This window comes from Delphinapterus leucas, chromosome 10, assembly GCF_059928025.1.
Source record: "Delphinapterus leucas isolate spDelLeu-1000000601 "Yukka" chromosome 10, BTC_Dleu_Yukka2, whole genome shotgun sequence".
Taxonomy (NCBI): domain Eukaryota; kingdom Metazoa; phylum Chordata; class Mammalia; order Artiodactyla; family Monodontidae; genus Delphinapterus; species Delphinapterus leucas.
The window spans coordinates 13,626,215-13,650,491 of record NC_143138.1 but is presented as its reverse complement, the minus strand read 5'-3'; the positions used below and the strand labels follow the sequence as shown (position 1 = coordinate 13,650,491).

The window sequence follows — 24,277 nt, the reverse complement described above, 5'->3', positions numbered from 1 at the left end:
CTAAAGTGGCTACACCATCTTACCTTCCCACCAGCGGTGTATGAAGAATGCAATTTCTTTACAACCTCACAAATACTAATTTTCCTTTTTTTAAAAAACATAAATTATACCTATTTTGGTAGACGTGAAGTGGTATCTCATTGTGTTGATTTGCATCTCCCTGATGACTAATAATGAGCATCTTTTCATGCTTATTGGCCATTTATACATCTTTGGAGAAATGGCTATGCAGATCCCCCTTTTCCATTTTTAACTGGGTTATTTGTCTTTTTATAGTTGAATTGAAAGAGGTCTTCACATATTCTGGATATAAGCCCTGTATATGATTTGCAAGTATTTTCTCCTATTCTGGCTTCTTGATGGTGTCCTTTGAAGCACAAAATTTTAAATTTTGATGAAGTCCACTTTATCCCTCAAGTATATGTTTCTTTCAGTTTATATATTTTTTCTTTCACTACATGTTTTGACTTACTTATAATTATAAAAATGTTTTTGAACTCTGAAATCTTGTCTTGCCTAAATAATTGATGTGGATATGTGCCTATTAATTTTGGTATACTTAGTAACTTATTTTCCTGCCTGATTTGCTTATAAGGGAAAACTAGTGAGGGTGAAATGGGCTGAAAGAGTGATTCCTACTTGGGAGAAATGGCAAATCTAAGTTTTCTTAGTGATATTCAGTTTGGCTTAGTCTTCAAATCCTTGCTTATTTTTATTAGAGTAACTTAGGGAGTTTTAATATCTGTACTGTTCAAGATTTCTTTCTAATATATTACCAGCAACCATCTTGAGGTTTTATTTGGTAGATCTCTAAGGTGACTGCTTCTATATTGTTCTCTTTTCTGGACATCAAATGGGACCACAGCTTCTTTCTTTCTTTTGACTGGAGACTTTTAGTGTGCAGCAGCATATATCTACAGTGACTGAAACCTTCTTTTGCATCCTAATGAGTATGCTTGTGGGGATTAACTAGCTTGAAGAATTTGATTCAGGTGTGAGATTAATGGCGTTTCTCATTTTATATCTGTAAAGTTCTTTTCTGTTTGTATTTTCATTGAAATTATGGAATTAATTCAGTGGTCTGCCAAGGTTAATTCCAACTTGGATTTTATTCATTATATTATTAGGTTTGTAAGGTAGCTTTTCTGTTATGTGTATATTACACACACCTTTGTGAATAACTTCTAAATTTAAATTATTGTGGAAATTTTCAAACTACAAAAGTAAGGAGGATAGTACAATGAACCTCCATGTACCTTTTACCCAGCTTCAAAGACAACGAGCTTATGGCTGACTTTGTTTTCTTTATTCCCACATCTATTCACCTACCTTCTCCGTCTAACTCCCCTGATTATTTAGAAGCAAATTGTGAACAGCTTTCTGATACTAACTTCAAAAACTTGATGGCATTTTTCCTCTGTCTTGTCTAAGAGCTGACTCCTGCTCCTATCTTAAAATCTGTAAGTTCCAGGCAGTTCTCTTCTCACAATCTGCCTCCACCTTTCTCAAAGTATTTATTCAATAGTTGCAGCCACATAATGTGTGACTACAGTACTGTTGATAACTCCCCAGTATGATGAATGTAGATCTTACTAGATGTAGCAAATCAGTTTATGTTTACTGTGTGAAACATTACTCTTAAATTTGACAGTGCATTCTCAAAACAACTTAGAGGGCTTCCCTGGTGGCGCAGTGGTTCAGAGTCCGCCTGCCGATGCAGGGGACACGGGTTTGTGCCCTGGTCTGGGAAGATCCCACATGCCGCGGAGCAGCTGGGCCCGTGAGCCATGGCCGCTGAGCCTGCGCGTCCGGAGCCTGTGCTCAGCAACGGGAGAGGCCACAACAGTGAGAGGCCCGCATACCACAAAAAAAAAACAAAACCAAAAAACAACTTAGATATACTTGCTTTTAAAGTAGTGTAAAATTATCAAAAGCTTAAAATAATTTAGATATAACAGTCCTGAGTGTTGTTTACTAAATAGTAATTTTACCACTGTAACTTTTGTATTAATAGTAACTGGAGCTGGAGAGTATAGGACATTCTTCAAATAGCACAGTGCAGTATGACAGTTATAGAATCTGTGGCCCCTTTCAGATCTGTTGTCTGCAACTGTCTGCTTATATGTACCTCCTTGTACTGACTGTCTTAATGATGGTGAGCCATTAGGTGTCTAGATTTCTTCTGCTAGGGTAATGAAATGGATCAGTGAGAAGAGCCTCAAATAATGTACCTGTTAGATTTTTATTGATTCAGTAAGAGTTCAGGCCTCTGAGAGCCCCACAATGGCATATTTAGTATGCTTGTCAGCAGTAGATTGAAGTTGTAGACTACATTGGCTGATTGATACTATGTGATCATAGGTGTACTCTTAGAAACTGGGCATTTATGGCTGATGTGAATCTGTAGATGATGTGGCCTTATTTAGTCTTATTATCCCAAAATGCATCCTTTATTGGGCCTGATTTGGAGGTTAAGGAAGCTCTGTAAATATAAAAAACCGGCATTGCTATTAGCAGCATACCTTCCAGTAGAAGTACATCATACTAGATTTCTTTTTTCTCTATAGCTTCTATATATACTAGATTTAGTAAATGTCTGCCAATATCTAGAAAGTTGTCCTATTACTTTTATCCTATAGGATAAACTGCTGTAGGGATGAGAGAATGGGTAAGTAAAAAGCACTTTTAGGATATAACATACTACAAAGTTAGAATACTTAATACTCTAAGAAACATTTCAGCCTGTATGTGTATGAATCCTGACTGCAGAGAAATTGAAATATGATAATCTTTAGATGCCAATAGGTTTAAATGCCGATACCAGTAGATTTCGAAGCTCCAGCCAGTTTCTGTCTTAACTTGAGCAAGTTTGATAAGAAATTATTACATATACATTAAATTCTAATTCCCCATTCCCCCTCCCCCCTGCCCCTGGCAAACACCACTGTAGTTTCTCTATGACTTTGACTACGTACCTTATATGAGTAGAATCATACAGTATTTAATCTTTTGTGACTGACTTATTTCGCTTAGCAGAATGTCTTCAAAGTTCATTCACATCACTGTAGCATATATCAGAATTTATTTTCTTTTTAAGGCTGAAGAACATTCACTGTATGTATTTACCACATTTGTTTATTCATTCATCTGTTGATGGACGCTTAACGTTACTTCCACCTTTGGCTCTTGTGAATAATGCTGTTAGAAACATGGTTGTACACATCTCTTTGAGACTCTGCTTTCAGTTCTTTTGGATATATACCCAGAAGTGGAATTGCTGGGTCATATGGTAATTCTATTTTTAATTTTTTGAGGAACCACCATACTGTTTTCCACAATGGCCACACCCATTTTACATTTCCTCTCAACAGTGCACAAGGTTTCTAGCTTCTCCACATCCATGCCAACATTACTTTCTTTTTTTCTGATAGTAGCTGTCCTAATGAGTGTGAAGTGGTATCTCACTGTGGTTTTCATTTGCATTTTTCTGACGATTAGTGGTGCTGAGCATCTTTTCATATGCTTTTGGTTGTTTGTATATCATCTTTGGAGAAATGTCTGTTCAAGTCCTTTGCCCAGTTTTTAATCAGGTTATTTGATTTGTTGTTATTGAGTTATAGGAGTCTTTTATGTGTTCTAGATATTAACCCCTTATCATATATATGATTTGCAAACATTTTCTACCATTCTGTAAGTTGCCTTTTTATTCTTGATTGTGTCTTAGTGCACAAAAGTTTTAAAGTTTTATATAGTCCCACATGTCTTTTTTCTTTTGTTGCCTGTCATATCTAAGAAATCACTGCCAAGGCTAATGTCTTGAAGCTTTTCTCTGTTTTTTTTCCTATAAGTTTTATAGTTTGGGGTCTTACGTTAGGTCTTTAAAACAGTTTGGGTTTATTTTTGTATATAGTGTAAGATAACGGTCCAGTTTCCTTCTTTTGCCTGTGGGTATCCAGTTTTCCCAAGATTATTTGTGGAAGAGACTGTCCTTTCCCCATTCATTGATTGGTCTTGGCACTGTGTCAAGGATCATTTGACCATGTATGCAAGGGTTTATTTCTGGGTTCTCTATTCTTTTCCATTGGTCTACCTGTCTGTCTTTATGCCAGCAGCATACTTTTGATTACTGTTTGGAAATAAGTTTTTGAAATCAGGAAGTGTGAGATCTCCAGTGTTGTTCCTTTTCAAGATTATCTTGGTTATAAGTGGTCCCTTGAGATTCCATAAGAACTTTAGGATGAATTTTTCTATTTTGTCAAAAAAAGTCATTGGTTTTTTTAAAGGAATTGCATTGAATCTGCAGATCACTTTGGGTAGTATTGACATTTTAACAACATTAGGTCTTCCAACCTAAGAACGTGGGATGTCTTTCCATTTATTACATCTTCTTAAATTTCTTTCAGCAATGTTTTGTAGTTTTCATCATGCAAGTCTTTCACTTCCTTCCTTAGTTAATTCCTAAGTGTTTTATTCTTTTTGAAGCTATTAATAATGCAATCATTTTCTTTATTTACTTTTTAGATTGTTCATTGTTAGTGTATAGAAACAAAACTGATTTTTGTATGTTGATTTTTTTTTTTTTTTTTTTTTTTTTTGCTGTACGTGGGCCTCACTGTTATGGCCTCTCCCGTCGCGGAGCACAGGCGCTGGACGCGCAGGCTCAGCGGCCATGGCTCACGAGCCTAGCTGCTCCGCGGCATGTGGGATCTTCCCAGACCAGGGCACAAACCCGTGTCCCCTGCATTGGCAGGCGGACTCCCAACTACTGCGCCACCAGGGAAGCCCTGTATGTTGATTTTGTATTCTGCTACTTTGCCGAATTTGTTTATTCTAACACTTTTTTTTTGGTGGAATATTTAGGGATTTCTGCGTATAAGATATATCATTTGAAAACATAATTTTACTTCTTCCCTTCCGATTTGGATGAATTTAGTTTCTTTTTCTTGCCTTATTACTGTAGCTAGAGTTTCCAATCCTGTGTTAAATAGAAGTGGGGAATGCAGGCATTCTTATCTTATTCCTGGTCTTGGAGGAAAATCAGTCTTTCACCATTAGGTATGATGTTAGCTGTTAGTTTTTCATATATATGGCAAATCTCTTGTTCTTTATTTCTACTTGGAATATGGAAACCACTGCTTAATATGTCAGTCATCCACAGGCCAGAAATCATGTGTCATGGTGAAACAATAGAAGCATTTTTTAAAATGTGATTTTTCAAGTGATTTTTGACTAAATTATTTTGTAGAATATGGATGGAGATTCTGGGTTCTGTTGTCTTCCTCTGAGAAGTATTGATTCTTGTTTCAGCAAGCAGTTGTTACTGAATGATCATTTTGAACTCTTATATAGTTTTATGTTTTATTAATGTCCATCTGTGGAAAATCTAAGGTGTGTGTTAAGTCCCCTAAGGTGGCAGGATTTAGCCTCCAAACTCTGTCTCCTCTGTGGCTTTTTCAAACTGTCTCCTCTGTGGCTTTTTAGGTGGGTTTACAGCAGGTCTTGTTCTAGGACATGGCCCTTAGTCTCAAGGGAAAGCTCTTCTGGTATCTCAGCTGAATGCCAGGGTTATTTAAGGAGGTGTTTATGGGGCCTCTAAATTCTGGCAGTCTTGGAACTTCACTGTCCTCAGCACTGCTTTCTTCCCCTAGCACTGATCAACCTTCTAGTAGCTGTTTTCTCAATTTCATAGCAGCTGCTATTTGGTAAGCCTTAGGTGGTCTTGCTCTGTGTGTGTATAGCCCGTCCACGCTCAGGACACTCCTGTGTAGACTTCTGGAGGCCCCTTCCTGCGTAGTTTTCTACTGTTCAATGCCCTTAATTCTGATTTCTGCCTACTGTATTTTGCTTTGACTCCAACTCTCTCTGCCAGGTCTGGAAATGTTCCTAGACAGCTGGGTAGTGATAGGGCTCACTGTGAGTTTTTCTTGTCCGTTTTCTGTTGTCTGAAAGTTACTACCTCATATATATTGTCCACTTTTATAGTTACTTACAGTAAGAAGGGCTAGTCTAGGGCCTCACTTATTCCAGCCTAACTGGAAGAGAGTCTTTTGGAAACTTCACAAATGATTCTAAAGTTCTTAAAAATACACCAGAAAATGAATAGAGAAATCCTGAAAAAGAGTAAGGGAAATGTGATGTAAGTCAGAGTAACTTTTACAGGTATTAAATGTGTTATAAAGCTATAGGATTTAAAACATTATGGTACTGGTATAGATATATATCGTTGGGGAAGGCCTCCTAGAATTTACTATGTGGTAGTGGTGGCTTCTCGATCAGTGAGGAAAAGATGGCTTACTTAAGAAGATTATTTTAGAATATAAACAGACTAACCATTTGGAAAACAATGAAGCTAAATCATTCCCTCACTACTTCATCATAACTGATTCCATATGGAATCAAGATTAAACATTATATTGAAATAAAAGCAATACAAGAGAGTAAAATTTTTTATTTCTTAGTCTTGGAATGGTAGAAGTCTCTGTAAAAATACATATTATTTTCTGTATTACAAAGGACACCATCAAAAAAATAATGGTTTCAACCAACAGTGAAAAAAATTAGTTGTGATATTTCAGATCATGTCACACTAATCTTACTGATCAAAAAGAAACTAGATTGGACTAGTTTTATTAGCAAGATAAACTATATCAATGAGCAGTTAACAGAAGAAATATAAATGACCGATGAATAGGGAAGGGTGCTCAATATGTCATTTAAATAAATGCAGGTAGTAATGATGCCACTGGACACAGTAGATTGACAGAAATCAGAAAAGGTTATTGTTAGCCAGTATTGGAGAGCATGGGGGAAATATACATTGTCATTTACTATTTATGCAGTATAGCTTAACAGAAAACCTTTGGATCCACAGTATCTCTCATAAGCAAAAGTGAGCATGTACTCTGATCCAGTATGACAGGGCGGTTCCACAAATTATTGTTTATCCATTGATTCTGAGGATACCTTGCAGTACTTAGGCTGCTTTATGGGCCCAGTTTCAGACTTACAGAGTCAGATTTTTTGTGGGTCACTTAGGCATATTTCTTAAATAATTTCTCCTCATGTTTCTCTTACATATTTAAAGAACCATGGATTTATCCAAAAAGAATACAAAGTCTGCAAATATAAGTGCTCGTATGTTTGATAGAATATTGAGAAAACAATTACATAAATAGTGATGCTAAATCAGTCTGATAAAATAGAATGTGGTCTTCACATGGAATGTGCTCTGTATGTGGAGACAAAATTATATGATAAATGAAAAAAACAAGTCACAGAACATAATGCATAAGCATGATTATGTGATTAGGGAAAATGTGTATGCATACAGAATGTCTGAGAGGATATACAAATTTTTTTGAGATATAATTGATTTACAGTATTATATGTTTCAGATGTACAACATAGTGATTCACAGTTTTTAAAGGTTATTCTCCCTTTATCGTTATTGTAAAATATCGCTTGTATTCCCTGTGCTGTACAATAAATATGTCCTTGTAGCTTATACATTTATATGTAGTAGTTTGTATCTCTCACTATCCCTACCCCTGTCTGGTGCCCACCCACTTCTCTCTCTCCACTGGTAACTACTAGTTTGTTCTCTGTATTTGTGAGTCTGTTTCTTTTTTGTAATATTCATTAGTTCTACTTTTTAGATTCCTCATGTAAGTGATATCATACACTGCTTGCCATTTGCTGACTTATTTCACTAAGCATAATACTTTCTAATACTCTCCATGTCCATCCATGTTGATGCAAAATGGCAAGATTTCATTCTTTTTTTATTGACTGAATAGTATTCCATTAGAGGATATACAAACTTAATAGGGGTTGTTTCTGGAGGGATGGACTTACCTTTTTTGTTTTATGACTTTCTTATATAGCTTCTTTGCTTTCATTTTTCCATGAGCAGATTTTATTGTTTTTTTTTTTCTTATTGAGCACGTTTTATAATACCAATTCAAGGGAAATCAAGAAGCTTGTACTTTTAGAAGTGTATTTGATAATGAAGTATATTTTGACACTAGGTTAGGTAAATTTCAGTTAGTTGAAACTTTGGCTAAAGAATATTTTAAATTGGGCTTATGGGAGGCTTCAGTGTTTTGAATTGAAGCTATATCTATTATACAGTATATTTTCTTGAAACAAACACTGTTTTGTTTTGACAGTATATTGCTTTTTCTGAGTTGAGTATTCATAATATTAATGCTTTTCTTTTAAGAACCCTCAACAACTAGTACTGCTTCAAATTATCCAGATGTATTAACAAGGCCTTCTCTTCATCGGAGCCATCTGAATTTCTCCATGTTGGAATCTCCTGCGTTACACTGTCAGCCCTCCACATCTTCGGCATTCCCAATTGGCAGTTCTGGATTTTCCCTCGTAAAGGAAATTAAAGATTCTACCTCTCAGCATGATGATGATAACATCTCAACCACCAGTGGTTTTTCTTCAAGAGCTTCTGATAAAGGTATTCTTGGCATTTGGTAGTATATAATTTTGGTAGTAAAAATAAATTTCATGGGATAATTTTTTCTAACTTGGTTGTCATTTTCAATTTATAAAAATATAGGCCTTGTAATTAGTGGCATTACTATGAATTGCATATTTTTGTTTCAGATATAGCTGTTTCAAAGAACACTTCAGTGCCACCTCTGTGGTCCCCAGAGGCTGAACGTTCTCATTCACTCTCACAGCACACTGCCACCAGCTCAAAAAAACCAGCATTCAACTTGTCTGTCTTTGGAACACTTTCTCCTGTGAGTACTAATTTGATGTGATTTAACCATGTTAGTTTTGAGTGTTTATTGCTTATAATTTATCATTATGTTTTTGTGCAGTCGCTTGGGAATTCTTCAGTTCTTAAAACAAGTCAGCTTGGAGATTCTCCTTTTTACCCTGGAAAAACGACATATGGTGGGGCAGCAGCTGCTCTAAGACAGTCTAAACTACAAAACACACCCTATCAGGTTGGTTTGAATAGGAGGAGGATTCGTAACCATTTTTTTAAAATAATCAATAAGTAACTTGGCACTCAAATAGAGTTTTGGTTTAGTTATTCTTTGGTGAAATGATAGAACTCTGGATTACATTCTTTTCATTTAGGGGCTATATTAATATTATTTGAGACCTAAGGGAACATTTTATACATTATTTGTGATTTATTCATTCATTCATTCATTCATTCATTCATTCATTTATGGCTGTGTTGGGTTTTTGTTGCTGCACACGGGCTTTCTCTAGTTGCGGTATGTGGGCTTCTCTTGTTGCGGAACATGGGTTCTAGGTGCGTGGGCTTCAGTAGTTGCAGCATGTGGGCTCAGTAATTGTGGCATGTGGGCCCTAGAGTGCGCGGGTTTCTGTAGTTGTGGAATGCAGGCTCAGTAGTTGTGGCTTGCGGGCTCTAGAGTGCAGGCTCAGTAGTTGTGGTGCATGGGCTTAGGTGCTCTGTGGCATGTGGGATCTTCCCCAGCCAGGGATCGAACCTGTGTCTGCCGCATTGGCAGGTGGATTCTTTCTTTTAAATTTATGTATTTTTTGGCTGCGTTTGGTCTTTGTTGCTGAGCGCGGACTTTTTCTAGTTGCGGCGAGTGGGGGCTACTCTTCGTTGCGGTGCACGGGCTTCCCACTGCGGTGGCTTCTCTTGTTGCAGAGCATGGGCTCTAGGCACGCGGGCTCAGTAGTTGTGACTCGCAGGCTCTAGAGTGCAGGCTCTGTAGTTGTGGCGCACAGGCTTAGATGCTCCATGGCATGTGGGATCTTCCCAGACCAGGGCTCAAACCTGTGTTGCCTGCATTATTAGCAGGCAGATCCTTAACCACTGCACCACCAGGGAAGTCTGTGTGTGTGTGTGTGTGTGTGTGTGTGTGTGTGTGTGTGTGTGTTTTAGGAAGTATGATGATTAATTCCTTTTTTAAAAAATTGAGGTATAATTTACCTGTAGTAAAATTTACCCTTTCCACAGTATTTGAATTTTAACTAAACACATACAGTTGAGTAACCACTTCTGCAATCAAAATACTGAATAAACATTTCCATCACCCCAGAATATTACGTTGTGTATCTCTGTAGTCAGCCCTTCTTCCTACTCCTTTTTTTTTTTCTTTTTTCTTTTTCTTTTCTATGCCTCACTCTCTCCCTTTGGCTCTTTCCGCGGCCCTTCGGGAGAGCCGTCTGCCTCTCTCCTCGTGACGCCGCCTCCACCTCCCAGTTCCCCCTCCCACCTCGCCCTTCTTTCCACCTCTTGGCACGTCCAGGCCCGAGCCGCCATTTTGTGTGAATTTCTGACTGCGGCGGGGGCTGGGAGGCGGGGGCACCAGGGGCGGGCAGGCAGACAGACAGACAGTCGGCCTGTGTCTGCGGCCCGTTTCCTTTTCCTAAATTTATTTTTGTTTTTAAAATCGCCCTCGCTCGCTCTCCTCTTTTCCCTTCCCCCCTCGCTTGCTCCATTGCGCGCGGCCCGCGCTAATTGCACCGAACCACCCACCAGTGTCCGTGTCTCCCGGGTTTCCCACCCCCGGGCCCGCAGCGGTGTGTGTGTGGGGGTGCTCTCGCCCCGATGAGGGCCCCGCGCCTGTGAGCGAGTGACCCCAGGGGCGGGCTGCGGAGAAAGCAGGCGGTGAGCGGCCCGCTGAGGCCTAGGCCGCGCAGCCTAACGCGGAGGTCGGTGCACCCTTCTTCCTACTTCTATCTCTTGGCAACCACTGATCTGTTTTCTTTCCCTGTAGTTTTGTTTTTTCCCAGGATGTCATAAACTTAATCACATGCTGTGTAGTTTTCTGAATGTGGCTTATTCAGCTTAGCATAATGTATTTAAGATCAGTCTCTGTATTTGCATATATCAATAGTTACTTCCTTTTTATTGCTGAGTTATTGTTTATCTGCTCACCAGTGAAAGGATGCTTGGGTTGTTTCTAATTTTTGTCCATTGTGAATAAAGCTGCTATAAACATTAATTTTCATTTCTCTTGGGTAAATACCTAGAAGTTGGACTGCTCAGTCAGATGGTAAATATACATTAATTTTATAATAAACCATGAAAGTGTTTTCCAAAGTGGCTGCTACCACTTTGCATTCTCACCAGTGTTATAAGTGTGTTCTGGTCAGCATTTGTTATCATCAGTGTTTTGTTTATTTCAGGCATTCTAGTAGGCATGTAGTGATAACTCCAAGTCACTGTGGTTTCGCATTTCCCTAATGATTAATGATGTTGGGCATCTTTTCATGTGCTTATTTACCATCAGTATATCTTAGGTGAAGTACTTAATTCAAATCTTACTGCCCATTAAAAAAAATCTAAAAACATTTTTCACTGAGTTATTAATATAGAATATTAGTTTTAGATGTGCAACATAGTGATTTGATATTTTTATACATTATGACACAACTGCATTAAGACCAGTTACCATCCATCACCATACAAAGTTGTTAAAATATTACTGACTATATTCCCTGTGTGTACATTACATCCCTGTGACTTATTTATTTTATAGCTGAAGTGTACACCTATGAATCCCCTTCACCTATTTTGTCTGTCCCTTTTGCCCATTTTTAAAAAAAATTTTTTTCTTATTAGTGAGTTTTGAGAGTTCATTATTCAGGATGTAAGTCCTTTATTAGATACATGTTTTGCAAATATTTTCTCCCATTCTCTGGCTTGTCTGAACAATATCTTGTCAAGAGAAGTTTTTACTTTTGATGACATTCAGCATATTTTTTCTTCCTTTTATGGTTCATGCTTTTGGTATCATATCTAAGAAATTTTTGCCTAACCCAAGGTCACAGAGACTTTCTTCTGTTTTCTTTTAGAAGCTTTATAGTTTTAGGTTTTAATTTAGATCTGTGATTCATTTTGAGGTAAAATGTTTGTGTGTGGTATGAGGTGTGGATCAAGATTCATTTTTTTAACATACAGGTTTTCATTTTTTCTAGTCCTGTTTGTTGATAAGACTGTTTTCTCCATTGAATTGCCTTTGCACCTTTTATGAAAATCAATTGACCATATATGTGGCTCTATTTCTGGACTTTCTGTTCTTTTCCATTGATGTGTGTGTGTGTCCGCGTGCACGTATATATATATACACCTATCTTTTGTCAACACTGTCCTTTTGTCTTGATTACTATATATTAAGTCTTGAAATCAAGTAATCTGAGTCTTCCAAACCCCCCTGTCCCCGCCCAAGATTGTTTTGGCTTTCCTAGTTCCTTTATTTTTTCATAATTTTAGAATTACCATATCAGTTTCCACAAATCTGCTGGGATTCTGATTGTGATTGCATTGAATCTAAAGATCAATTTGGGGAGAATATGCATCTTAACAAAATGGAGTCTTCCAGTCAGTGAACACAGTATGTCTGTCCATTATATAGGTCTTTTTATTTCTTTCATCAGTGTTTTGTAGTATTCACCACGCAGACCTTGCACATATTTTGTTGGATGTATACCTAAGTATTTTATGTTATTTGGTGTTAGTCAACAATAAATAGCCCAAATAGTCTATTCAGTAAATTGAATTCATAGTTAAAGTACTTTCCACCAAAGAAAACTTCAAGCCCAGATAGCTTCCCTGGCAAATTCTACCAAACATTTAAGAAAAAATAATACCAATTTTATACAAACTTTTCCATACAATAGGAAGGCATACTTCCCAACACATTTATGAGGCCAACATTACCCTGATATTAAACCGGACAAAGACATTACAAGAACTCTACAAACCAGTATTTCTCTTGAATTACCTACACAAGGCACCCAGTATATATAAAAAGGATACTACCTTATGATCAAGTGGGGTTTATCCTGGGAATGCAAGGTTGGCTCAACATTTGAAAATTAATGTGATCTACCATGGAAACAAACTAAAGAATAAAAACTGAATGAACATCTCCACAGATACATAAAACACATTTGACAAAATCGAACATCCATTCATGATAAAAATTTTCAGTGACCTAGGAATAGATGGGAACCTACTCAACCTGATAAATTTTGTCTACGGAAAATCTTCGGCTAGCATCATACTCATGGTGAAAGCTTAGTATTTTCTTCCTAAGATCAGGAAGAGAACAAGGATGTCTGCTGTCACCGCTACTGATCAGTGTTGTGCTGCAAGACCTAGCCACAGCAAGAATACAGAAATACAAGGCACCCTGATTAGAAAGGAAGAAGTAAAAATGACTCCTATTCATAGACAACGTGCTTATCTACATAGAAAACCTTAAGAAACGCCAAAAAAAAAGTTGTCAGAACTTACAAATGAGTTTAGCGAGGTCACAGAATAAAGGTCAACATACAAAATCAGCTGTATTTACATACATATATTAACAGAACAATTGGAAATTAATTTTTTAAAAACATCAATTTAAGGTAAATTGCATCATTCTGTGCTTTGTCCCAAGAGTTATTTGATCATAAAAGTCCAGTTTCATGTGTATGTTGTCATGGTGCTTACATTACAGGTTTTGACCTTTTAAAGATGGAGGTGTAATAATACTTTAAGCCTGTAGGCTTTTGGTAGACTTTTGGAGAGGGAGATCCATTTGAAGATGACAATCCATGATATAGAAGTGACACAAAACAAGTATATATGAAGATTGTGTCTTGTCCTTAGGAGTAGTTTCTTTCCTAAGTAGAGGATGCTTCTATATGTAATTGACAGTAATTATGAGTCTTATTTCTGAGTGTGTTGTTCATGAAGGGCAATATTTTGTTACTTAAAGTGTTAACTGGATGTTGGAGTTACACAGGGAGTTTTTTCTAGAGCTTAAACTGGATCATATTATTATTTTTCACAAAATTTTTACAGTTAAAATAGTTCAGTGTGTATTAGAAGATGAAGCATGCCTGTGATTCATGGAATAGTCCAAGTCAGAGTATATTTCTGCTACTTCCTCCTCTGTTTCTTGTATCAAATCCTATACTTTTTAATGCTGAGTCTTGACATACCCTTAGAATCCTTGTCAGCATGAGCTTCCAACTGTTCATCATTGATATTTGGGGTTAAATCTATTTCCTATTCCTTTCCTAGGGTGTTAGAGCTGGGAGGTATATTAAAGATTCTCTAATTCAGTTCCATTTTGTTGATTTGTGAATTGAGGCCCTGAGAGGCCAGTGACCAGCAGAATCCAATGATAGACTGTTATGTTTTCCCCGAGGATTTTAATGTTACCTCATGTTTGCCAAAGCCTCTGGCCTGAACAGCAGTCCTAAACAGTGCACCAAGTTCTTAATAAAACTAACGTAGAATATTGCAGCTACTCTGAAAATAAAATGAATATTGGTATCAGAGAAACTTACTTAAAGTAGTTATTTTGATTCAAGTTTTCAGATATTATGAGCTATTTGTAGAAACTGAGTTATATTTTGATTGTGAGCATATATATTTTTTATATTAAGCATTTCCAGACTACATTTGTGGTAGTCACTTGGATGTTTTGTGGTAGTCACTTGGCTATTGGAATGTTATAATGCGTTCATGACAAAAGGAAGTGTTTCTGTTAGAATTTGTAAACACTGCTTGTGTGTTAAAGGGTACATGTTTATTCTTTATAAGGATTTTTCCTTAACTCCAATTTTAAGAACGTTTAAAAGTCATTTATTAAGAAATAGCCTGAGTATTTAAAATTTTCTTATTAAAATTTGAGAAACAAGTCAGTTTAAAATTTTTAATTTCCATTTCAATAAAAGTTTACAGTCTTGTTTAGCTATCTTGGATGTTACTATAGTTAGAAGTTATTTAATACCAAAAATAATTAATACTAATGCAGTTCTCATTAGTGTTTTTTGATTTAAATATCAGGGATAAATTGATCCAGGTGATACTATAACTTTTTACCAGTTGTCTCATTTTTCACATTTAACATAGCTGACTGGTCTTTAGAGTAGCATGTGCTATTTTATCATTTTTATCTGATTGTAAAAGTAATTTCTCAGAGAATTGAATTTTCAATAAAGGCATAAAGAAAAAACGTTGAACATGAGCTTAATGATACCACCCAGAGATAAGTTGCTGTTAACAGTTAATCCTATTTCACTTCTCACATTCATTCTGTTTTGTAAGTATTTTCATTGCCTGAAATATGTGCTTTAGAGTTTATGGTTGCAACAAATAACTCAAGGTTTACATTATAGGCACCAGTCAGAAGACAGATGAAAGCTAAGCAACTGAACGCACAATCCTATGGTGTGACTAGTTCAACAGCTCGGAGGATATTGCAGTCTTTAGAGAAGATGTCAAGCCCTCTAGTGGTAAATTTTTTAAATCACAAATTCAGGAGTGTAACAGAATTTTGAGTTTAGTGAAAAATCTTAATTTTGTTATTTCAACATTAACAGGATGCAAAAAGAATTCCATCTGTTTTTTCTTCTCCTCTGAATTCCGTAAGTTGACTTTTAAATCTTTTTAGGAGATAATATTTTTATATATTGGTGATGAGAGTCATATTTTTTCAAAGTTTCCCATCTATTCTAATAGTGTTTTATTTTTTCAGCCTCTTGATAGGAGTGGGATAGATACCACCACAAATTTTCAGGCCAGAAGGGAAAAGGTAAGACTTCTTTAGCATTTATCTAAGGTATTGGCAGTTTTGTTTTATTTATTTATTTATTTTGCATTACGCGGGCCTCTTCACTGTTGTGGCCTCTCCCGTTGCGGAGCACAGGCTCCGGACGCGCAGGCTCAGCGGCCATGGCTCTTTGATTTAAATATCAGGGATAAATTGATCCAGGTGATACTATAACTTTGGCCTAGCTGCTCCACGGCACGTGGGATCTTCCCGGACCGGGGCACGAACCCGTGTCCCCTGCATCGGCAGGCGGACTCTCAACCACTGCGCCACCAGGGAGGCCCTGTATTTATTTTTAAGTTGGGAAATATACAAATTGACTTTAATTGGTAGTCATTAGGGAACATATTTGAAAAAATAGATTTTTTTACTTGGACAGTGTAGCCTCTTGTGAGGGCCTTACCACATGCTGTATATGTAGTAGATGCTCAGTGAATATTTCTTGGTTATTTGGCATTTTTTTAACATTTTAAAAAATTTTGGGGGGGGGTATAGGTGATTTACAATGTTTCGTTAGTTTCAGGTGTATAGCAAAGTGAATCAGTTATACATATGTCCACTCATTTTTTAGATTCTTTCCCCATTTAGGCCATTACAGAGTATAGAGTAGAGTTCCCTGTGCTATACAGTAGGTTCTTATTAGTTATCTATTTTATATATTCCTGTCAGCCTTTATGAGTGACTCTTACCTTTTAATAAATGAAAGTAGGAGTGAACGGAGTTTGACGTTTTTATTAATTAGAAGTTCAGTGAACTAAAGCCCTCATTGAACATAGTTATCTTTGTAAATTTTCCTGATAAATATTATGTCAAATTTGTTATGTGTGATGGGATTTCTAGTTGGCATATCTTCCATCAGTCAGCCAATGTACTGTTCCAAGATAGCAGAGCTAATAAAAAATATAATGTAGATTATACATTGATAACCTTTTTTAGTGTATTCTATTTGGTTAAAATTAGCTTTGGAGGTTACTGTGGGGAAAAAAAAAGCTTGATAGTTAGAGTTAAAGAGGTATATTTTTTGTCAGTTATATTTGTGGCTAGTTAAATATCCTTCAGGGGAAGCAGATTCCCAGATCATTACTTGTGAAAGCAGTTATGATACCAAGTTCCCCCAGCAGTAATTGATTAAAATTATCATAAATCTCTGAATTAATTGTGGTAACTATATTCAATATATCGGTAAATTATAATTATTGTTACTGAAATTCTGAAAGCTTAATTGAGTTTTTTCTTGGGATAGCATTGCTTCTCAGTTTTCCGTAGTACCCAGACATTTGTAATAAGGCAAGAGAGAATTCATTATTGGCTGCTGTGATGGGATTAATTTAAGCCATTAACTGCTTTTCTCAGACTCACTTATATCAGATTGCTTAAAAAGACGTAAAATTTAAAAATTGTGCCATAAGAGAAGTTCTCATCAATAAAAATTTTATTAATGGTTGAGTATAGTATCAGTAAAATTTTGGTAATGGGTGCTACGAAGTATAAAGACCAGAATACAGTATTGTAGTTCAGGTTTTACGGTTGTAATCAGAACAGTCTACAAGACAGACTTGTTCATTGAATTATAGGATCAGCACATTTGTGATGAGGATTTAGGGAAGAGCTAGTAACTATACAGAGGCTTTGCCCTGGAAACCAGTGTTGTTCGCAGCTGCTGCTGGGTGAAAGGACTGTATTCATAGTATTAGTCTTTGGACAGAGTACAAGCTCTTGGCTTTATAGTCGTCTTACGCCAACAGGATTTTTACTATGTTTCAGTGTACCAAAAGAATGTTGACAAAACACTTGTGTACTTAGATAATGAAGTCAGTTCATCTTAAGATTTGGAATTCTTCACAGTGCTTTACTAATTAGACTTAAATTTTACGAGTTTTGATTTGGTTTTTAAATAACAATGGAAGAAAATTTACTTGGAGAGAGATTTGCTCATTTTTTAGCAATTAAGATATTTTCATAGCTAGTTAAAAAATACAGCTGAAGAGAATGTAGATAGTAATTTGGGGAAAACGTGGCAAAATCAGTTTTATGTTTGAATAATATGTATGTTTATCAGTTTTATGTATGAATCAGTTCATATGTTTGAAATTCATCTTGTAAAAGATTATTCAAAATGCTCTGCAATAGTTTCCATTTTGTGTGTGTCACATGTGTGTGAAAAGGCATTAAGTCTAGAATAAAATAGTCTGTGAAACTGTTTTGAAATTATATGTGTATATGTAGGTATATGTCTAAATAAATAAGTACATACATAAATAATATAAATACCCCCACACACCCTTGGTTCTATACTTTCAGTTTTTCCTCCTAGTATTTGTTTGCACCCACTGGGTATTTCTCTAGGAAGTACTCATAGTCTCTGGGTTACATTAGCTGTTGTCAAATAATTTTTAGATATGCATTGCTGATATATGAAAATAAAAGTTTGTCTTTTGATTTCTGCCTGTCTGTAAGGTGGACTCTCAACACCCCCCTGTTCAGAGACTCATGACCCCAAAGCCAGTTTCCATAGCAGCAAATCGAACTGTTTATTTTAAACCATCTCTGACCCCATCTGGTGAATTAAGGAAGACTAATCAAAGAATAGATAAAAAGCACAGTGTGAGTATGTGTTTATTTTCACTAGTCTTTGAATATCGATTAAAATGAATAAGTAATGTAAAGTACCAGTAACTTACTACTGCAGTCTAGCAACTAGATAATGCATAAAGTTTGTGAATTAGTGATGATTACGAATTGGTATGGCTTTAAATGGTTGGCACCTTGGTCAAATCCTAAATTAGTGTTTACTAGTAAACACTAGTATATATTCATTGTTTAGATTAAATAATTTTGCCACACTAGCTTTATTTGTGTGTTTTGTTAATGTTATTGAACTATTTGAAAATAAATTTTAGACACCATGACTGTTCACCCCAAACTACTTTGGTATAGATCTCCTATGTTGTCATGTCTAAGCAAATTACTGTCAGTTCCTTCCTAATATTATCTAATATGTAGTTCATATTCATATGTTATTTATAGCTGTTTGGGGTTTTTTTGTTTGTTTGTTTGTTTTGCCATACCATGCATCTTGTGGGATCTTAGTTCCCCAACCAGAGATTGAACCCAGGGCCCAGGCAGCGAAAGCGCAGAGTCCTAACCACTGGACTGCAAGGGAATTAATTCCCTATGGCTGCTTTTGAGCCAGAATCCAAACAGGTTTCACATATTACTTTTGGTTTTGTCTTTCTAGACCTCAAATCTTCATGCTCACCACATTGTTTTTGTTTTTAAATAACTTCCTTATTGAGGTATAATTCACATACCTTGCCATTCACCTGTTTATTTAAAGTTTACAGTTCAGTGGTTTTAGTACATTCACAGTTGTTCATCTACCACTACAGTCAATTTTAGAACATTTTCATCACCATCCCCTCCCCCTCACCCAAATCTCACATCCGTTAGTAGTCACTTTCCACCTCTACCCCTCAAGCCCTAGGCAACCACTAATCTGTCTCTATAGGTTTGCTTATCTGGACATTTCATATAAATGAAATCTTAAAATAAGTGGTCCTTGGTGTTTGGCTTATTTCACTTATGTTTTTGAGGTTCACATCATATATTAGAACTTCAGTCCTTTTTATGGCTGAATAATACTTCATTGTTTGGATATACCATGTTTATCCATTCATCAGTTGAGGGACATTTGGGTTGTTTTCACTTTTTAACTGTAATGAATAAATACTGCTGTGAACTTTTGTGTGCAAGTTTTTTGTGGACATAGGTATTCGTTTCTCTTGGGTCTTATAGCTTGGAGTAGAATTGTTAGGCACATTGGTATTTGAAAAGGCCAGGTCAGTTCTTAAATGATGTGTCTCGTATCCTGGGTTTGTCTGTTTTCCTGTGTCATTTAACTAAAGTGTATTTTTTTGTATTTACATAACATCTTCCTATTTGTGCCTTTGTTTATGTTTAATTTCATTCAATCTTCATAACTCAGTTTCTTTAAAATTTTCAAACTAAAGTTGAAAGAATAGTACAGTATTTACCCATTTCCTTTAACTTGACTCACCAGTCTTTAACATTTTGTTATATTTGCTTTATCAAACTTTAAAAAAATGATTTGAGCATAATTTTGGACTTGCAAGAAAAATCTTAAGAGCTCCACATTTTACTACATTTCCTTCATGTTTTTCTGTGTTTTCTACAAACACATAACTGCAGAACAATTACTCAAACCAGAAAGAAACTTGACATCGGTACAGTACTATTATTTACAGATTTTATTTAGATGCCAGTTGTCCCAAAAGAAAGAAAATGCAAGATCATGTCTTGCACTTAGTTGTCATATCTCTTTATCTCATTTAGTCTAGAACAGGTTTTTAGGGTTTTTTTATTTGTTTGTTTTTTGGTATTTCATAACATTTGATAGTTCTGAAGAGTAAAGTAAGCTGCGTGTTCGACGTCTCCTCATGATTAGACTCCAGTGTGGTACTTTTGGTAGTAATACCACAGAATAGAGTCTGAACTCTTCTCAGTGTGTCGTATTAGGAGGCACGCTCTACCAGCTTGTCCCACTCCTGACACTGTGATAACTAGTTAAGGTGGCGTCAGTGGGGTTTCTTCACTGTGAAGTTACTATTTTACCTTTCGTAATTAATAAGATAACTTTTAGAGGATAAGTATCTTTTTCACTCACCAGTGTTAGCATTATTGATGATATTTGCCTGAATCTATTATTTGTAGATGCCAAATGGTGGTTTTCTAATTACACTATTTCTTCTACCTTTATGAAGTTGGTTTTCTACTATAGGAAGTTTTCTTTTCTCTTTTTTGTGTGTATTTCTCTATTTAAGTCAGCGCAAATTCTTCATAAGATTATAATCTTTTATTAGCATTATTTATTTTGATGCTCATATTATCCCATATTTGGCCTTTGAACTGGCTCCTGTGTGTCCTTTTAATATTTCCCCATCATTTTTCAAGCACTTAGTTTCTTTTTGATACTATAAAACAACCCAGGCTCATCTTGTGAGTTTTCAGCCCCAGCCCTGTAATCAGCCATTTCTCCAAGGAACCCTGATTCCTTTAGATAGAGGAACTCTTAAGTTGCAGAGAATCATTTCAAAAGGAATATCCTTGTAAATTTGATTGCACATTTAATAGGCCATAATGAGAGATAAGTAAAAGTATTTTTGTGGTTGGTAAGTGTATTAAATTTGTACACTGCTGTTTTGTTGAAAGGACAGTTTGTGCTTAGTGACAGTTTATGTGTATAATCACACTGTAGCTCTTGGTCATCATTCAGGAGACAGGGTATAGGTTGCAGATTTTAGGATTCACTAACTAAAAAATCATCAAATTCCTGATTCCAAATATTAAAATTCACAGATAGAAGGGTGGTGTTAAGAAAATTAAATAAGCAAGCATGTAAATACATTGTGTTTATTCTTTCCTAGACTGGATATGAAAAAAATATGACACCAGGACAAAATAGAGAACAGCGAGAAAGGTAATGTCATCTTTATAGTGAAGCTTCTTTATACTTATTTGTAAGGTCTGTATTTGATTTGTATCTGCCTTTTTGAAGATTAAGAAGGTTAAAAAAATAGAAACCACACACACACACACAAATCTGTCAGCTTTTAAAATGACATTCAGCTGAACATTTATTTTCTCAGTTGTTAGCAGTTCTAATTTTTTGGTGTTCAATTAGTTAACAAGTTATGGACCAGAGTAATACATCATTGGTTTTAATTTTCTTTTTCTTTGCCTAGCGGCTTTTCTTACCCAGATTTCAGTGTGTCTGCAGCCAATGGTTTGTCTTCTGGAGTAGGTGGTGGAGGTGGGAAGATGAGGCGAGAGAGGACGCGCTTTGTGGCATCTGAACCTCAAGAGGAGGAGGTAGGGTTGTACTCTTTTTTTTTTTTTTTTTTTAACATCTTTAGGGTTGTACTCTTAATGTGTTCTGAAGCATCGTAATACCTTGAAGTTTATTATTAAAAGCTTTGGTGTGGTGGTGAGGGGGAGACCTGGAGGTCCCCTGGAGGGGTGCGGTTTGGGGAGACACAGCACAAGAATAATCTGCCATTGAAACAGTTCCTTAAAAGCATGTGTGTGTATGTTAAGCTGTCAGGCTTTTTTTTTTTTTTTTTAATTTTTGGCTGCGTTGGGTCTTCGTTGCTGCGCGGGCTTTCTCTAGTTGCGGTGAGCAAGGGCTACTCTTCATTGCAGTGCGCTGGCTTCTCATTGTGGTGACTTCTCATTGTGGTGGCTTCTCTTGTTGCGGAGCATGGACTCTAGGCGTGCGGGCTTCGGTAGTTGTGGCATGCGGGCTCAGTAGTTGTGGCTTGCGGGCTCTAGAGTGCAGGCTCAGTAGTTGTGGTGCATGGGCTTAGTTGCTCCATGGCATGTGGGGTCTTGGTTTCCCCGACCAGGGATCAAACTGGCATCCCCTGCATTGCAAGATGGATTCTTAACCACTGGACCACCAGGGAAGTCTGGAGAAATGTTTCCACCTGTGTAACCCAAACCCCTATCAAGCTGTCAAACATTTACATCACTCCAGAAAGTTCACTCATACACCTTCCCTGTCAGTGCCCATTGCCTCCTGCCCCAGGGACAGTCACTATTCTCATTTGTTCCATCATATATATATGGTTTTGCTGGTTCTAGAACTTCATATTGATAGTATGTATTCTTTTGTTCCTGACTATTGTGAATAAAGCTGCTGTGAACATTCTTGAACCTTTTTGTAGACATAAGTTATTTCTCTTAAGGTAAATACTTAGAAGTGGAGTTATGAGGTTATATGATATGAATTTAACCTTTTAAGTAACTGACAAACTGTTTTCCCCAAAGTGATTGTAACATTTTACACTCCCACCAGCAGTGTGGGGCTTTTCTTAATCAAATACTCTTTATCAGTAGTTGACTGTCATCCTTTAAATTTTAGCCATTCTGCTTTGTGTATGATGGTGTCTCGTAATTTTAATTTGCCTTTCCCTCTTGCTTAATAATGTGTTCTTCTTTATGTGTTTATTGGCCATAATATCTTCCTTTGTGAAGTGTCAGTTAGATCTTTTGCTCTTTTAAAAATTGGATTGTCTTACTATCATCGAGTTGTAGGAACTCTATAAATTGTAGACCCAAGTACTTTGTCAGATACGTGTCTTACAAATATTTTCTCCCAGTTTGGCTTGCCTAATCCTTTTCTTAACAGTATTCTTTGATAAGCAGATGTTCTAACTTTGTGAAGTCTGAACTTAACCATTTTTTCCCATTATTTTTACTGTTCTTTGTGTCCTAAGAAACCTATCCCCAGGCTGCCAAAAAAGTCTCCTATGTTTTCTTCTAGGAGATTTATAGTACTGCTTTTATGTTTTTCCTAGTTTCCTTTTTGATTCCTTATATAATCTGTGGATTATTAAGAAGTGGATTTAGTCATGATTTTAATGTTTTGAAATGTATTGAGACTTGTTTTGTAGCCCAGCACATGGTCTGCTTGATGAGTCTTGACGAATGTATATTCTGCGGTTGTTGGGTATAGTATTCTCTAGATATCAGTTAGATAAGATGACTGATAGTATTTCTAAGATCTTTGTTCTTGCTGAATTTTGGAGGGAGTGGGGTGGGGAGATGTCTGTACTGTATTGTTGAGATATGAGTTAAAATTGTCAACTTTTATTTGGTGAATTTATCTTTTTCCCATTTATAATGTCAATTTTTGCTTACTTATTTTGAGGCCCTCATTGGTGCATACACCTTATATATATTGTGGCTTCTCAGTGATTTGCCCCTTTTAATATTACTAAATCTCCTTTAAAAAAATCTTTGGAAATATTCTTTGTTTTGAAACCTGCTTTAGCCGGTGTTTAATATAGCCAGCCACTTTATTACTGGAATTAGCCTTCTTATGTTTACTAACTGCAAGTTATATCTTTTTCCGTCCATTTACTTTCAATCTGTGCCTTTTCGTTTAACGTAAGTCTCTTATAGACAGCATATAATTGAGTCTTGTCCTTTTATCTATTTTCTGCCTTTTAATTGGAATGTTTACTTATATTATTGGTACGGTTGGATTAAGGTCTACCTTTTTTTAGATTTTCTATTTTTCCCACTTGTTTTTTGTTTCTCTCTTGTACCTTTTGAAAGCTGTCTTCTTTTAGGTTAAGTGGAAAAATTAAGAGGAAAAATGGATGTTTACCTCACATATTCTCCACTTCTTCCAGAAATCTGAATTAACATTTGGTATCATTTCCCTTCACCCTGAAGAACCTATAGAGCAGGTTTTATGGTGACAGATTCTTAGTTTTGTTTTCTCCAAGTGCCTTTATTACACTCCTGTAGTATACAGAGATTTGGTTTGCCAGAGATTTAGACAGTTTATATGCAGACTTGGGACTCCCCGTCTGTGGCTCTTCATTCCTGCATCTCCCCTTATTTTCTGCCTACTGTGATCACCCTTGTGTGTCCTTTGAATGCCTCAACCAACAGATTTGCAGTTTTCTTTCTGAATTTCAACTGTCCAACTGGCATCAACTCAAAGAGAGCAGGAAGCTCACTCAGAAGAAGCCCGTCTTCTAAGTATCTTTTTCCCTACAGTATCTGCTTGCTTTTGGTTGCTTTGTAGTGTTTTCAGATGGATGTTTTTAATATATTGTCCGGAGTCTGTAATTCTTATCTGTCAGAGCATTGGTCAGACACAAGCTCCTCCACCATTAGCAGAA

The 24,277-nt window shown here is 36.4% G+C and overlaps 1 protein-coding gene across 2 annotated transcripts in view; it reads left to right on the top strand.

Annotated features, from left to right (window-relative positions):
• The window catches only part of NUP153 (nucleoporin 153), a 75,883-nt gene that overhangs the window by 21,490 nt on the left and 30,116 nt on the right, over window positions 1-24,277 (top strand). The window contains exons 3-11 of one of the 2 annotated variants that reach the window (XM_022586730.3): window positions 8,222-8,470; window positions 8,620-8,759; window positions 8,841-8,969; window positions 15,130-15,246; window positions 15,334-15,378; window positions 15,489-15,545; window positions 18,021-18,167; window positions 21,008-21,060; window positions 21,326-21,452. In XM_022586730.3, coding sequence (XP_022442438.1) covers window positions 8,222-8,470; window positions 8,620-8,759; window positions 8,841-8,969; window positions 15,130-15,246; window positions 15,334-15,378; window positions 15,489-15,545; window positions 18,021-18,167; window positions 21,008-21,060; window positions 21,326-21,452 — 1,064 coding nt within the window. The remainder of the gene's footprint in view (window positions 1-8,221; window positions 8,471-8,619; window positions 8,760-8,840; window positions 8,970-15,129; window positions 15,247-15,333; window positions 15,379-15,488; window positions 15,546-18,020; window positions 18,168-21,007; window positions 21,061-21,325; window positions 21,453-24,277) is intronic. The other variant, XM_089918386.1, reaches the window with a different exon arrangement.